Source organism: Delphinapterus leucas, chromosome 20, assembly GCF_059928025.1.
Source record: "Delphinapterus leucas isolate spDelLeu-1000000601 "Yukka" chromosome 20, BTC_Dleu_Yukka2, whole genome shotgun sequence".
Taxonomy (NCBI): domain Eukaryota; kingdom Metazoa; phylum Chordata; class Mammalia; order Artiodactyla; family Monodontidae; genus Delphinapterus; species Delphinapterus leucas.
The window spans coordinates 57,024,212-57,039,926 of record NC_143148.1 but is presented as its reverse complement, the minus strand read 5'-3'; the positions used below and the strand labels follow the sequence as shown (position 1 = coordinate 57,039,926).

The following is a 15,715-nucleotide window of genomic DNA, read 5'->3' as shown; positions in this document are numbered from 1 at the left end:
ACCCCGGCCCGCCCTTCTGCTCCGCGTCTTGCCTGCGAGAGCACATCTCGGACTACGGAATCGAAGTGTAGATCACCAGCCGCGGGGACCTGGGTGAGTCATCGGGAGGCACTGTGGGAGACAGGGGCTGCCTGCCCAGGGCTCTGAGGCGCAAGAAGGACCAGAAAATGCCTTCATCTCCACGCGGGCTGGTTGTTACGTGTTACCTGACGTGTCTCCCCCTCGAGATGCACACCTGTCCTCCGTGAGCAGTCGCAGGAGCGCTAACCAGCGGGCGGCGTGGGGTGCCGTGCTCCGCAGAAGTGTGTCAGGTCACGTGTTTTACTGTGGAAGCAGCGTGTGTGTGGCTAAACCTGGTCCGTTCCATCGTCTTATGAAACGTGTGACCCGAGCTGTCACCAGGAGCGGCTGTACAAGGTGGGAGCTCCTGAAGTCAGAACAGTGCCACGGGGCCGGCGGTAGGCGTGGGGCGGGCTGGGGTCCTGGCTTGGTTGAGGGACCAGAAAGACTCCAGAGGGTGTTGGGAAAATTGAGTAAAATGCTGGACCTGACCTTCTGATGTGAATTCTCAAAAATGAGCCTTTAAACCCTGAACTTTTTTTTACACTGTAGATTAAGGAGACAGGTGGCATGTTAAGGCCAGGATCTTGACCACAGCAGCTTCCCTGTGTTAGGATGGGGGACTGACCTGTGCCCATCTGGAGGGCAGTCAGCTGCAGGGGAGGGTCGGGCAGTGAACCTTCCCATTTTGTCTGCAGCCCTTCCTGTACTGCCCCCCGAACCCGGGGCATGTTGTGGGACCTCACTCCTGCTGGTGACAGGGCCGCCCGTCCGGCTCCCCGGGGGCCTTGGAGCCAGTGGTCCTGGGTCTCCACACGTGCCTGCTGGGTTTTGCAGACGTGGGTGTCGGCCCTGGCCCTGCAGAGGTTGGCTCGGGCAGCCAGACAGTGGGCTTTCAAGAGCTCCAGCGCAGCTCCTGCTGCCAGCGGTGTGCCTGCCGTCTCCCCGTGCCCTCCTGTCACTGCGCCCCCGTCTCCCCGTGCCCTCCTGTCACTGCGTCCCCGTCTCCCCGTGCCCTCCTGTCACTGCGCCCCTGTCTCCCCGTGCCCTCCTGTCACTGCGCCCCGTCTCCCCGTGCCCTCCTGTCACTGCGCCCCCGTCTCCCCGTGCCCTCCTGTCACTGCGCCCCCGTCTCCCCGTGCCCTCCTGTCACTGCGCCCCCGTCTCCCCGTGCCCTCCTGTACTGCGCCCCCGTCTCCCCGTGCCCTCCTGTCACTGCGCCCCCGTCTCCCCGTGCCCTCCTGTCACTGCGCCCCGTCTCCCCGTGCCTTCCTTGTCACTGCGCCCCCGTCTCCCCGTGCCCTCCTGTCACTGCGCCCCCGTCTCCCCGTGCCCTCCTGTCACTGCGCCCCCGTCTCCCCGTGCCCTCCTGTCACTGCGCCCCCGTCTCCCCGTGCTCTCCTGTCACTGCGCCCCCGTCTCCCCGTGCTCTCCTGTCACTGCGCCCCCGTCTCCCCGTGCCCTGCGCCCCCATCTCCCCATGCCTTGTCACTGCGCCCCCGTCTCCCCGTGCTCTCCTGTCACTGCGCCCCTGCTCTACTCCTCCCTCCCAGTGGGGCTCCTTCTCCAGAAACGTGCATTTCTGTGTGAAGGACAGGCTCCATGGGGCACAGAAACGGGGTCCTGGCCTTGTTCCCAGTCCACAGGCCATGGTGCCCAGAATGATCTTCCAAACGTGATTTCCACTGCCTGTCTCCACTGCCCAGAGAACAGTTCCTCCCCCTCTGCAGCCTACTCGGGCCCACTGCCTTCCACTCGGGCCCACTGCCCTCCCGTGTGCGGGGCTGTCCGGCTCTTGCTCCCATTTCCAGATTCTTCGTCCCTCTCAAGCTCCCCTAGTGCTCAGGGCTCCTGCAGACACACTCTTACAGCCCCGCTGTTCCTGCCCCTGGGGCCGGACGCCTGGGGGGGGTTGGGCCTTGTGTGTGGCCGCTCCTGGCTAGGCTGGCGACTCCAAACACACAGGTAAGGTCCTTCCTGAGGTCTCCTGCTGCGGCTGATAGGGAACCTGTGCGCCAGGAGGTGTGCGCAGGGCCGGCACCCTGGGGACACCGGCGCCCTGGGGCTGGAGTGGCTTCGCAGACACACCTCCCCTCTGGCACGTCCTGCATGAAGTCTGAAAAGCCCAGGTGACTCGCCTTACGAAGGGTGATGCACTCTGTATTTTGAATTCGTTTTAAAGCACGTTATTTTTCATGAAAAATAAAACTTCTGGTCCTGCCTAATAGTTATTTTTCATATTAATATAAGTGGCAACTACAGCATGATAAATTATATCATGGTACATAACACCCAAGACTAATTCCTAAATTCACTGATGTTTCCTTCCTTATTAAACCACAGGGGGCAGTACCCAAAGGGAATGCTACTGAAGAACACATGGGGAGTTTGCAGCTGAAGCCTGGGGAAGTGATCTACAAGTGCCCCAAGTGCTGCTGTATCAAGCCCGAGCGCGCCCACCACTGCAGGTATGGCGGCCCTCCCCCAGGGCGACCCGAGTGCCCAGCACTGCAGGGACCCCTTATCTGCGGCAGCCAGTGCACCCACCGGTGCTGGGACCCCGGCACAGGCAGAGCCCACGCTGAAGGATTTCTTCCCCAGGGCAGTCTGTTCACCCACACCCACCCTTACAGGGAGCCCTTCCCCAGTAGCCATAGACCCACCACTGCTGTAACCCCTTACTTGGGGCTGAGCCCCCCACTACTGCAGGCACCGCTTCCCCAGGGCATGTTGAGTGCCCAATCTGCAGACACCCTTCATAGTGCAGTCCAAGTGCCCACCACTGGAGGGAGCCCTTCCCCGGTGCAGCCGGAGAACCCAGTGCTGCTGGGACCCCTTCCACAGGGCAGGAGGCCCCCGGGTGGCTTCTTCCCAGTACTGTCTTCATTGGGCGGTGTTTCCTCCGAGCATGGAATAGTGAAAATCTAACTGCTCCTTTTCAGTATTTGCAAAAGATGTATTCGGAAAATGGATCATCACTGCCCCTGGGTGAACAATTGTGTCGGAGAAAAGAATCAGAGATTTTTCGTGCTCTTCACGGTGAGTAAAGATACTCATGGAGTGAGTGACTTGTACTAAGTTCTTTATCTGGAATCTTACCTGGAGCGAGTAAGTTTATTCTGACGTCAGCCCTGCAGCCTCTTCTCTGGGACTCAAATTATACCTGTGCTGTCACTGGTAGGAAGTAGTCCATCAGATGCGTGTACGTTGCTTGTGTTATTCTGGGTGTTTTACTGTGATTAATTCTCCAGATACCTTGAACCCCAGTTGTTAATAGGCTCTTGCTGAAGTGGTAGAACGTATTTCCCCATGTGGATTTCTGTGCTTGGTCCAGTGTGGTCCTGGCGAGGCGGACGTCAGCTGCTGCTGTTACTCCTTCCCTCACTCATTTTCACTGACCCATGAGATCAGGAGTAAACGTACGGTTCGGCGGCCTTTCGTCCTCGCATGGGCTAACGGGTGTCTCCCCACAGATGTACATCGCGCTGGCGTCCGTGCACGCGCTCGTGCTCTGCGGGCTGCAGTTCGTCGCCTGCGTCCGAGGGCAGTGGACTGGTAAGCGCAGGCGCAGGACCCCTGCACGTGCACGCTGTGGGGGGAGAGGGGAGGCAGAGGAAGAAGGGATCCTCCAGTTTCGAAGGAAATCGTCTCGGTTATTTTAGGAGTTAATTGAGCTTTTTAAGAAAGGAGTATGGGACAGTTCCCACACTGCCATTTGCTATAATGAAGCCGTGTATGCACTTGGTCCTCCTTAGTGAGCTGAAAGTTCCTGCAGGTTCTTGAGACTGGGTGAGCGTGCGTGTTGTTCCCAGCAGGCCTGTGTGCGCTCTGGCTGGTCGAGCATGCGTGGCTGAGTACGAGTCGTCCCGCGGGTGTAGCCAGGCAGGCGCGAACTGGGCGGCCCTGGCCTTGGGTGTGCGCCCCGAGTGAGGCCTGCGCACAGGTGTAGGCACACGCGACTCTCATCTTTTCTGGCTTTTGCTGTGTCTTAGTACGCAGCGCTGTACACGAATACGGTCTCAGTAGAAACCCGGGGTAATACAGAACCTTCCGCATCTGCCGACCAGGAAGCGGTGGTGTGGGTTCTTGCCTGGCAGGGCTGCCTCCCGCCCCTGGTGGACAGCGGGTGTGCCTGTTTGCGAAACGAGCTCCTTCCTCCGTGGACGCCGGCCTGAGGGCGGCACAGAGCCGGGGCCGCTCGCCGCGCTCCGATGTCCGGCCACAGCCAGCTCTTCTCGTTCACAGAATGCAGTGGTTTCTCACCTCCAGTCACTGTGATCCTGCTGGTCTTCCTGTGCCTTGAGGGTCTGCTGTTTTTCACTTTCACCGCAGTGATGTTCGGCACCCAGATCCACTCCATATGCAATGATGAAACGGTACGCTCCTCGTCTGCTGTGTCTGCTGCGGCCTTGGTGCGGGCACGAGCCGGCGGGCAGCACTGCTGTGGACAGCGGGGCCCGCGTGTTACCCGGGAGGTGGACGGGGCAGCCCCGAGGGGCCGCGACAGCATCACTGCACGCGCCCCCCTCGCTGCGTGCAGCTCGGGTTTCGAGCGTACCTGTGATGTGAGAGTCAACAGAGCCAGGCAGGGAGAGCCGGCACACTCCGTTTCTAGGAGGCCCCGCCCCCTGGAAGCTGCAGCTCCTGCAGGGAGCTGGTCGCCTTCATGTCTTTGAACTGAAGGCCCAGAGCAGGCGCTTCACCAATGTTTGTAATAATATAGTATGTGGAAAAAAAGACAATCCCTGGCCCGGAGGGCTGGCTCCCCCTTTGCCTCTGGGGCTGCCTAGGCTGTCCACCCCGCTGGTGGCTGCAGCCTGGCTGTGCTCGGGGGTGCGGGACTGGTGCCAGGAGAGCCCCCGCTGCTGACCCCGACGCCTCGTTCCCACGTGCGGAGGGACGTGTGAGTCTGGTGGTGCTTCCCCTGTTGTCACCGCTCGCCTGACCCGTACCTGCTGAGGGTTTTCCTGGCGCTGCCGCCCACTTGCTTTTCTTTCTCCCCCAGGAGATTGAGAGGCTGAAGAGTGAGAAGCCGACGTGGGAGCGGAGGCTGCGGTGGGAAGGGATGAAGTCTGTCTTCGGGGGCCCCCCCTCGCTGCTCTGGATGAACCCCTTCGTCGGCTTCCGATTCAGGCGACTGCAGACGAGACCTAGGAAAGGGGGCCCTGAGTTCTCGGTGTGAGGCTCTCTCATCGTGCTGGGACTTGTTCACGGACTTTATCTATTTGGGGTCAGAAAGGGTATCAGCAGCTCATCTGTGGCCAGTAGGGCAAGTGGAGAGCAGTTGCTTGCAGCAAGCAGAGTTTATACGTTTACGGTCACAGATGGCGGAGTTCCCACACTAACTGGGTGGCGCTCTGATCCGTGTCACCGTCCAGTAACAAAGGGACGTGGCCGCACGGAGAAGCCAAATGTCATTATCTTCCTGCACAGTTAGGAGTTCTGTTAACGTACTTGGCATTTTTTAAGAAGTTTCGTGGGTTGTTACACGGGTTATTAAAATCCTGTGTGCTGAGCTGCTTTTCTCACTCATGAAGAAAACGAGCCAAGCCAGTGACCAGGAATTCTGCGGCTGGTGGCTTCGGGGAGCTCCCGCTGGCCCCGTGATTCCTGAGGGTCTGCCTCGGTCCAGGAGGGGCCTGGATGCAGGAGCCACAGGCGCTGCACGGAGCAGCAGGGCTGCAGGTGCGCTCCCCGCCCGGGGCTGGTGGGCCCTGACGCTGTGGGCAAGTCCACGTGTGTCTGTGTGTGTGCGTGCACGTGTGTTTTAAAGTGGGCCGTGTTGTTCAGGCAACATAACACGTTATGGGCGTGTGCCACAGACAAGCTATTTTTTAGAAACCGACGTTTCAGGGAAGAGGGGAGAGCTGCGCGGGGTCCCCCCTCCCGTGGGGTTTACTATGAATGTATTGCATATTGGAGAATATCTCAATCCAAAGAACAATCATTCCTGTGTGGTCTTCTGTTGCCCTCCTGTTTTAATTTTTTTTACAAAAATCTTGCGTGCGTGAGAGGGCTTTGGCACTGACCTGTCTGGTTCTGGCCCAATGAGCAGCGTGTAAACGGCCCCTCCGTGAGAGGAGAGCAGCGTCTGTGGCGGCCTGGCACCTGCAGCCTGATGCTCGCGCAGATGGCCTGCAGGGGGCGCACGCGGCCCCGACGAGGTGAGGGGGCCGCGAGGCAGGAGCCCCTGGGCCCCGTGGGCCTCGCTTGCAGACTATTCAGGATGGCGACAGCTTGTTTGATTTTTCAGTTTTTACCTTTTTGGGGCATCATTTTGTTTCTTTACCCACGTCACAAGCGATAAAATAGGACCCTTGGTGCAGAGCTTAAAATTATGCCAGAAAGCAAACAGCTCCCCTCCCTGGGGACTCGCCTTAAACTTGCCTGGTTTGTCGGTGTTTCGCGGGACTGAGGAGGAAGCCATCTCTGACAAGGTCTTGGGGGGGGGGCGGTGTTCCCTGAGCCCACGTCCCACGCTGAGAAGAGTGGGCGCCTCCCTCCTGGTCTCCACGCCTCTCTGCTCATCTGTGAGCTGTTTTGCTTTCGTTTGCATTACCCGTCCCCTGTCCTGATCAGGGCTTCTACCACTGCTGGCGCAGAACCACAAAGGGCCTATTGGACAGCAGTCTAGCTGAGTAAGCGAGCTGTGGGACGGGTGTGAAATGGAGTCAGTCACTGCAGGATGTGGGCCGTGACGGGGGCGCCGAGTCGCAGCCGGAGGACTAACAGAACAGGAGACTGATGGGTTTCCCGACACTGTTCTGCAGTATCTGTCGTCTGGGTTGGACGTGTGTATTGGGCTTCAACGTGAGGCTTTTCATATGTATATCCTGGTTATCAATAAAAACAATTATCAAAGTGGTTGGATCCTGTGAGACTTGGCAAATACGTGCAAATCAAGTAAACTTGACTTTTCAACCTCTTCTTTCAATGTAACTTTTTTAAGAAATAAAGCCACCAGTTGACATTCTCCAGCCGTTTGTTCAGTGGCGCGGTTCTTGGTGGGTCGTTGGCGTGTTTCCGTGCTCGGCTCTGACACCGGCACCCGGGCCGCTGCGGTCCCCCCTGCTGCTTCCAGAGCCCCATCCTCGCCGGGGACAAGTGAGCCGCTCTCCCAAAGGTCGCCGTCTCCACATTTAACATTTTACTTCCAGTCGACGCAACTGATCTCACTTAGCTTTGTCCTAAACATCCCTTCATTTTTTTAGTGCACTTGGAAATAAAAATTGTAAAGATCACGCTCTTCCATCCAGCATCTCAGGTGCCCACAACTTCATTCAACAGTGTGTCTAGTACTTGCACTCAAGGGAGGGACCCAGAGAGGCGAGGCGAGGCGAGGGTGGCCGCCACGTAGGGAGGCACTGGCCGGCCTTGCAGACACGTCCCCGAGCACGCCGCTGCGCCGGCAGCCACCCTCAGGCTTGTGTTTGTGGCTCTGCAGAATTGTGCCGCGGTTTTGTGTTCTTCCTGTTGGAATGTTTTATAGGCTCATCTCAGATGACGTCTGCATTAAAATGGAAAATGAAAAGATGACCCAACTAGGAAGGTGGCTGAATCCTGTCTTCCGTTAGATTTGGGTTTGGCAGCTTAAGCAGAGAGAAGTATCCTGAAGGGGAGACGGCCTGGGAAAAGCCCGGGAACAGTGGGCGGGGTGCCCGTAAAATCCTTGTTGATCCCAAAGTAGCATTCTGGAGCCTTCAGTGACAGGCCAGCTGCCCACAGTGTTGCCTGAGGATCCAGTATGAAACCGGATCGCTCCCTGCACAGGACACAGGGAAGTTACGGCCAACTGCAGGTGTGCGGCTGGGTCAGCGAGCGCTCCCCGAGCCGGGTGCTGATCTTTACGGAAGGAATGGCTCTGCCCCAGGACTGATGGCAGGCGTGGAAATTACGGGGTCTCTGTGTACTTTGGAGACCCCCACTGCGGCCTCCCAGTTTTGCCGCCGAGAGGGTCCGGGAACTTCCGGTTCCTGTCTCAGACGACCTGCTTTTTTTTTTTTTTTTTAAAACTCAGGAAGCCTTCACTATCTTCTTTCTAGTCCTTGGTTCCTCAAAGTCAACAGTCCTCTGCCTTGATGCCTTGTGCTGATGCTTGGTGGACCCTTTCCACCTTAGACACGTGCTCCTCGGCTCTGACAAAAGTGCTGTGTTCCAGGGGCTTCCCTGGTGGCGCAGTGGTTAAGAATCCGCCTGCCAATGCAGGGGACCCAGGTTCGAGCCCTGGTCCGGGAAGATCCCACATGCTGCAGAGCAGCTAAGCCCGTGCACCACAACTACTGAGCCTGCCCTCTAGAGCCCGCGAGCCACAGCTACTGAGCCCGCGTGCCTAGAGCCTGTGCTCCACAACAAGAGAAGCCATCACAATGAGAAGCCCGCGCACCGCCAAGAAAAGTAGCCCCTGCTCGCCGCAACTAGAGAAAGCCCGCGCGCAGCAACGAAGACCCAACAGCCAATAATAAATAAAGTTAAAAAAAAAAAGACTGCCGTGTTCTGTCTTTGGGAGTTTCACCCTCTCCAGTTTCTTATTTTTCTGACTTTTACACATTGGGCTGCCTAGACTCTCCTCTGATTTCCTCTCGTTGTCTCCTCTGTTTTCTGGAAAATGTACCTAACTTTGTCTTCTATCTCTTCTATTGGGTATTTTATTCAGGCTGTGATAGTTTTAATTTCCAAGAGTTTTTTTAAAAGACTGCTTTTTTAAGAGCAGTTTTAGGTGCACCGTATAATTGAGAGGAAGGTAGAGTTCCCACATACCCGCTGTCCCCACACACGCACAGCCTCCCCGCGCTGTCAGCGTCTCCGCCAGACGGTGCACTTGTCACTGATGAAGTGATGACCCTACACTGACACGTCATCAGCACCCAGAGTCCACAGTTACATTAGGTTCACTCTTGGTGGTGTACATTCCATGGGTTTGGACAAGTGTCTGATGCTGTGTATCCACCATTATGGCGGCACTCCGAGTATTTTCAATGCCCTAGAAATCTTCTGTGCTCTGCCTACCTATCCCTCCACTCCCTTGCCCACACTGGCAACCACTGATCTTTTTACTGTCTTCATAGTTTTGCCTTTTTCCGCAATCTCATAGAGTTGGAACCATAAAGTAGCCTTTTCAGATTGGCTTCTTTCACACAGTAATATGCCTTTAAGGTTCCTCCGTGTCTTTTCACGGCTTGACAGGGCATTTCTCTTTAGTGCTGAATAGTATTCCGCTCTCCGGCTGTGCCACAGTTTATCCATTCGTCCACCTAAGGGCATCGTGCTTGCCTCCAAGTTTTGGCAATGATGAGTAAAGCTGCCATAAACATCCATGCACAGGTTGTTATGGACACTGTTTTCAACCCCTGTGTGCTATGCTAGGAGTTTCAGGCCTCTTGTTTAAGTCTGACCCACTTGGAGTTGATGTGTTTTATATGCGGTGTAAGGTAGGTGTCCAGTCTCTGTGGTATAAGATATGTGGACGTCCAGTTTTCTAAAAATCACTTGCTGAAGAGACTGTCCTTCCCCTGCCATGTAACATTGGCACCCTTGTTGAAGACCAGTTGACCGTACACACGTGGTTTTATTTCTGGGCTCTGTATTCTGTTCCATTGGTCTGTATGTTTGTCTTCATGCCAGTACCATACTGTTTTGATTACAACAGCTTTGTGATATATTTTGAATCTAGAAAGTGTGAGGCCTCTAGCTTTGTTCTTTCTCAAGAGTGATTTGGCTCTTTGTGATCTTTTGTGGTTCCATATGAATTTTAGAGTTTTCTCTATTTCTGTAAAAAATACTGTTGGGATTTTGATAGGGATTGTGCTGAATCTGTAGATATATTTGGGTAGTATGGACATTTTCACAATATTAAGTCTTCCAGTCCAGGAACATGGATGTCTTTCCATTTGTTTGTTTCTTTAATTTCTTTGATCAGCGTTCTGTAGTTTTCAGTATACAAGTCTTTTACCTCCTTAGTTAAGTTTATTCCTAAGTATTTTATTCTTTTTGGTGCCATTGTATAATAGGATTGTTTTCCTAATTTCCTTCAGGTAGTTTGTGGTTAGGGTATAGAAATGCAACTGATTTTTGCATGCCGATTTTGTATTCTGCAACTTTACTGAATTTATTAGTTTTAGCAGTTTTTTGGTGGCATCTTTAGAGTTTGCAACATTATGTTGTCTGCCAACAGGGACAATTTTATTTCTTCCTTTCCAATTTGAATGCCTTTTACTTCTTTTTCTTGCCTAACTGCTCTGGCTAGGACTTCCAGTACTATGTTAAATAGAAGAGGTGAGAGCGGGCATCCTTGCCTTGTTTCTGGTTTAGAGGAAAAGCTTTCAGTTTTTCACTATTGAGTATGATATTAATTGTGGGCTTTTTATATATAGCCTTTATTATGTTGAGTTACTTGCCTTCTATTCCTAGCTTGTTGAGAGTTTTTATCACGAAAGGGGGCTGAATTTTGTCAAATGCTTCTTTTTTTTTTTTTTTTTGCTTCTATAGAGGCGATCATATCTTTTATCTTTTATTCGGTTAATATGGTGTATCACATTAATTGATTTTTGTTTGTTGAAACATCCTTGCATTCCAAAGATAAATCCCACTTGGTCATGGCATACGATTCTTTTAATGTGCTGTTGGATTCAGTTTGTTGGTGTTTTATGGAGGATTTTTGCATCCATGTTCATCAGGGATATTGGCCTGTAGTTTTTTTCTTGTGGTGTCGCTGGCTTTGGTATCAGGGTAATGCTGGCCTCATAAAATCACTTTGGAAGTGTTTCCACCTTTTCAGTTTTTTGAAAGAGTTTGAGAAGGAATGGCATTAATTCTTCCTTAAATGTTTGGTGGAATTTACCAGTGAAGCCATCTATTCCTGGACTTTACTTTGTTGGGAGATTTTTCATCACTGACTCAATCTCTGTATTAGCTATAGATCTGTGCAGACTTAATAAAACTAGAGATGAAAAACTAGACATTATAGCCGATGCCAGAGGAAGAAGAATGGTCACAAGAGACCGCTACAGACAATTACGGGCCGGCAAACTGGATAACCCAGAAGAAGAGGATCAATTCCTAGAATCAGAAACCTACCAAGACTAAACCACGAAGAAACAGCACACCACTTGAAAACGCCAGCCGAGGTGAGTGCTGTGGTGGGTCTGGTAGAGAGTTAATGGTCGGCATCACTGCTCTGGGGGTTGCAAATGCAAGCATTAGTGGCACACACTTCGTTTTGAGGAATTTGGGGGGGAGGTACTTGAGACCTCAAATTGATAAAGAAGCAATGTTCAAACCAAATGACACGTTTGGGGTTTAATTATGCTGCTTCTTTTATTGCATCTCCTCGTTCTCACTGTCGTCCTTGAGGACATCGTGTGGAACGAGTCAAGAAGGGAGAAATGAAGGCTCCTACCCAGCCCCAGACCAAGGGTGACGAGCTGCTCCCGACCACGTGGACCTCCCAGAGCTTTAAAGATGGCGCCACAGGAACGGCGACCTGGTTGCAGGTCACGTGGTCACCACACGTTTTCCAAGTAACGCAAACACAGCGGCTCCGGGTAAGACTAAACAGCTGCAGGAATCGGCGATGACATTTAATTCCAACCCGTGAAACTCGCTGTTGCCACCGTTATGCCGTCTCCCTTCCTGTGGCGCCAGCCCATCGTTCCCAAAAATATCTGGCCCATGTTTTGGTCATCTCCTCTCTCCACCCAGGTGGGCAAGAGACACTGGGCTCTATGGTTGTGATTTCTTTTCCAGTGCTGGAACATCCCAAAGGAGCATGACTTTGCAGGCTGACTGGAGATGAGCTGGGAGCAAGCACTTACATCTACTTGGGTCCCTGAAGCCCCCAGGTTCTTCTCAAGAGTCGTTTACACACGAGAACCCACAGAAGTGAACGCCCTGCAAGGCCTTCTTCTCGTGAGGACATCACCGTGTTGTCCAAATACATCCAACATTTTACACACTGACACTTTAATGGACACACAAATTCCCTGCATCCGGGTAAACTTTAGATTCCGATTCAGCAGGTCCTGGGTGTGGCCTGAGACTCTGCATTTCTAACCAACTCCTGGTGGTGCTGTTGCTGCTGCTCCGTGGCCCACACTTTGAGTAGCGAAGTCTAGATGTCAGCCAACATGGGAAGCGTTAATTACCCTATGGTAGCTGCGCAGTCAAAGTATTAACCATTCGGCAACGTTGAAACGTATTTCGCTTGTGTGAGTGAAGAGGACAACCCTCGGTTACACTATGTCAGGATGACATGCACGGGCACAGAGGCACGTCTGTATAAAGTCGAAACAGGAGGGGAACAGAGAGCAAGGAGAGCATTTGGATTTGCTGAGGTGACGAGCCTTTCAGAAAATCTCAATTTTTAAGTCCTCATAGGTTTGTAGAATAAACAGTGTTTTTGAGTACCTGACCCAGAAAGAAGGCTACTGAGTTGAGCCGCTTGCCGTCTACTTTAGAAGGGTGTTTAGAGCCTCCTCATTCTGAGGACTGCCTGTGGCTTAACGAGACAAGCCTGGACGGTGACACGGCTCATACAGGCCGAAGGAAAAGGCAAGAAAAGGCCGATTATTTAAGCAGGAAACGCGTCGGTCAGTGGGGGGGGGGGGCCCTTCGGCGGTGTCACGTGGCAGGGGAGAGCAGCAGTCCTGCAGAGCTAGCATCCCGGCTGCTGCTGGAGTTTGGTGAGACCTGCGGCAGCGCAGGGCGGTCCTCGCTGACCTGCCGCCCTGCAGTGACCCTGGCTGCTTCCCAGCCACCCCGAGGAAGGGGTCACCCAGCTCTGAAGCCACTTCCCCTAAGTGGCAGGCCTGTCTTAAGGTCCGGAGACATCATCAAATCAGTGCGGAGGTGGCCGGGGCCCACTTTGAAGCGGACATGGTCCTCTGGGTACACAAGCTCCGGCTCATTCGAGACACAGTGCCCTCCTGAGTCCACAGGCGCACCAGCCCTGAAATCCTCTCCCGAGCAGGTGCCCGGCATGGGACGGCCAAGCTCGACGTGCCATCTAGCCACAGGTCGACAGGCCCGTGGGCACCAGGAAGCTGAGGCTCACAGGCAGCAACCAGCCCTCTGACAAACTAGCACCGTCCCCAGGCTGGTAGAACTTGCTTGAGTTCCAAGAAGAGCTCCAAGTGCAAGGTTAAAGAATAGTAATGATCGCCAGGACACAGTTTTGACGTTTCCAGTTTCCAAAATGCCTTTCTATACATGATCTGATTGCATTTTCCCTACGACCTTCAGGCAGGTAACAGTATACCCATTTTATAGACCAAAACAACTGAGTTTCATCAAGGTTACAGGATGTGCCCAGGTTCTCACAGGTAGGGAGAAAGGAGGGATTCCCCACGGGCGTTTTGGCTAGAATAAAAGCACTTTTTTCTAACCTAGATCCTTCTCTGTTTTTATTTTTTAAAGTAAAAACAGTAAAAAAAAAAATAATAATAACTTCTTGAATAAACAGAGGAGTCGAGAACAATAAAACCTTCACCGAGGTTTTTTCGATAATATTTTCAGTTCAGGGTTTGAACCGCAAGTATACGCCAGATGAACCTCACCCTTGTCTGCAGGCTGATTCGCGCCTCCCTCAGACTTGAGCAATGGCTGTGGATTTCCCGGAGCTGCGCCCGCCCCCACGCCGGAAGCCTCTGTGTTGTTGTGCTCAGCATGTGTGCAGGTGCCAGGCCCAACCGGGCACTTGTGGGCTTCCTCGGATATTCAGACTCTGCTCTCTGAGTGTCGGGGATGTGTGTCCCACAGCATCACATTCCCTGGCTCAGGATATAAACTCACTTGACCTTTTCCCCATGAGCTTTAATGCAAATCCAGGGGCAACGGAGATGGGTTAATGACAGGGACATGCCCACCACGGTCTCCATCACCACCTGGAAGAGGAGAGAGGGAAGGGACCCAGGCGACGACAGGGAGAGGCTGCGCAGGGACCCACGGGTGGCGCACAAGAGTGTTTTATGTGGGACATTACTAACGCTATTTAATAACAATGACAATATTATTGATAATAATGAGAAGCTGGCTGACTTCCAACTCACCTGGTCATCCAGAAGCAGCTCACAGAACTCCAGGAAGACCCACTTCTGCTGCTTCATGTACTCACGTCACCGATGGTGGCCACACCTTGGTGGCCAGGTCCCAGGTGGCACGGGGCTGGGGGGACGATGCTGAAAGGAGAGGAGAAAGGGGTTAGTCTCAGCCTGGCATCTGCCTAATGTCCATCAGAGGGCGCCATGGGATAGCAAATGCATGGGCACTGCACACTGCTCAGGCCACAGAAAAATTCCTACAACACTGGCGCATCCAGCCGGCCGGTCCACAAATATTTACTGAACACCTACTGTGTGCTGGCGAGGCCTCTGCCCTCAGTAAGCACAAATATAAGAAATTAAATGTATAACTATATGCTGTGATTCGTGCTATAAAAGAACAGCAGCAGGGAGAGGGAGCATTAGCAAGAGTACCACAGAGAAAGAAGAATCAGGGAGGGCCCCTGGGGAGGGAAGGACTGTGCAAAGGCCCTGGGGCAGGGAAAGGCTTGGCAGTGAACTCAAAATTGGAGCTGGTTAAAATCAGAGAACCCTGGGGTTGGAAGAGCTGGTGAAGCTCACGTGTCAGCCTACCGGGCTCAGAGAAGATGCTGAGGGGTTAACATATGTGCACAGACACAAAGGTCATCGGCTGGGTGGGTCAGGGGCTCATCTGAAGCAGATTTCTCAAAGATGGGCTGACCATCTCCCCCAAAGCCCAGGAGCAAAGCAAACGGACTTCTCAAGATCAGGAATTTCAAAGACATTTCCCTCTTGGGTGGATTGTTAGGGAGGGGTCCTTGGTGGGAGCAGGGGTTGCATCTGCTGTGGAAAGCCACCCCAATGGGATGCATGGGTGCGGGTTTAAGTGGCCAGGGAGGGGGGTCTGCACATGGCCTTTCTCTGGCCTCGGCCTGGGTGACACCTTGCCGTCTGGGCACCAGGGGACGGTTGCTCACCGGTGGCCTTGCAGGCTCGCTGGCAGACACAGGGCTCTGCTCAGCGCCCCAGAAATCTCAGTGACCAGGTGGCCTCCGTGAGGGTTTCTCTGAGGGCAGGTCTGGTTTTCAGCCTAAGTGGCTGTGAGATACCATTGAAAGAGCCAGACAGGCTACAATGTCCATCCCTGCCACCTCCCATCTGTGTGACCTGGGGCAAGCACCTTCACCTCTCTGGGCCTCGGTTTGCTCATCTTTAAAACAATGCAACAACAGTTCCTGCCTTGTGAAGCCTTTGGGAGGATTAGAAAGAAGGAACCATACAGGGCTGACCGGGACGGTTGGTACACAGTAGGCACTCCAGAAACGGTAGCAACTATGACAGGCTGGTCCGATGAAGGGCTTTGCAGCCAGACCCGACGTGCAGCGGGCAGTCGGACTACTGGTCCATCTTGTTTGCCCTTTCTTGGTTTTTTTGGATTAACATGGAGTCCTCAGTTAAGATGATCTTGTAGGGCTGGGTTTTTTTAACCAAATAAAACCGTAACCAACTAAACAAAACCAAGTCCATTTATAACAAAGTCCCACCAGAGCAAACATTTGCAATCTCCCCAGAAAGCATTTTATCCATGGCAGGGAGGCCTGGGGAACTTTAAGAGGCTGCAGCTCGTGTCTTTGAAAACC

The 15,715-nt window shown here is 53.4% G+C and overlaps 2 protein-coding genes across 6 annotated transcripts in view; one reads left to right on the top strand and one right to left on the bottom strand.

Annotated features, from left to right (window-relative positions):
* Window positions 1-7,033, top strand: part of ZDHHC7 (zDHHC palmitoyltransferase 7) — a 30,671-nt gene extending 23,638 nt beyond the window's left edge. For all 5 annotated transcript variants that reach the window (XM_022583018.3, XM_022583015.3, XM_022583012.3 and 2 more), the window contains 5 exons: window positions 2,404-2,528; window positions 3,003-3,099; window positions 3,534-3,615; window positions 4,306-4,436; window positions 5,066-7,033. In XM_022583018.3, the coding sequence (XP_022438726.1) occupies window positions 2,404-2,528; window positions 3,003-3,099; window positions 3,534-3,615; window positions 4,306-4,436; window positions 5,066-5,242 (612 nt within the window). In that variant the 3' untranslated portion in view covers window positions 5,243-7,033. The remainder of the gene's footprint in view (window positions 1-2,403; window positions 2,529-3,002; window positions 3,100-3,533; window positions 3,616-4,305; window positions 4,437-5,065) is intronic.
* LOC115802441 (uncharacterized) overlaps window positions 1,415-15,715 on the bottom strand; it is a 30,888-nt gene continuing 16,587 nt past the window's right edge. The window contains exon 3 of the mRNA XM_089903374.1: window positions 1,415-14,231. Within this exon, the coding sequence (XP_089759500.1) occupies window positions 14,156-14,231 (76 nt within the window). The 3' untranslated portion in view covers window positions 1,415-14,155. The remainder of the gene's footprint in view (window positions 14,232-15,715) is intronic.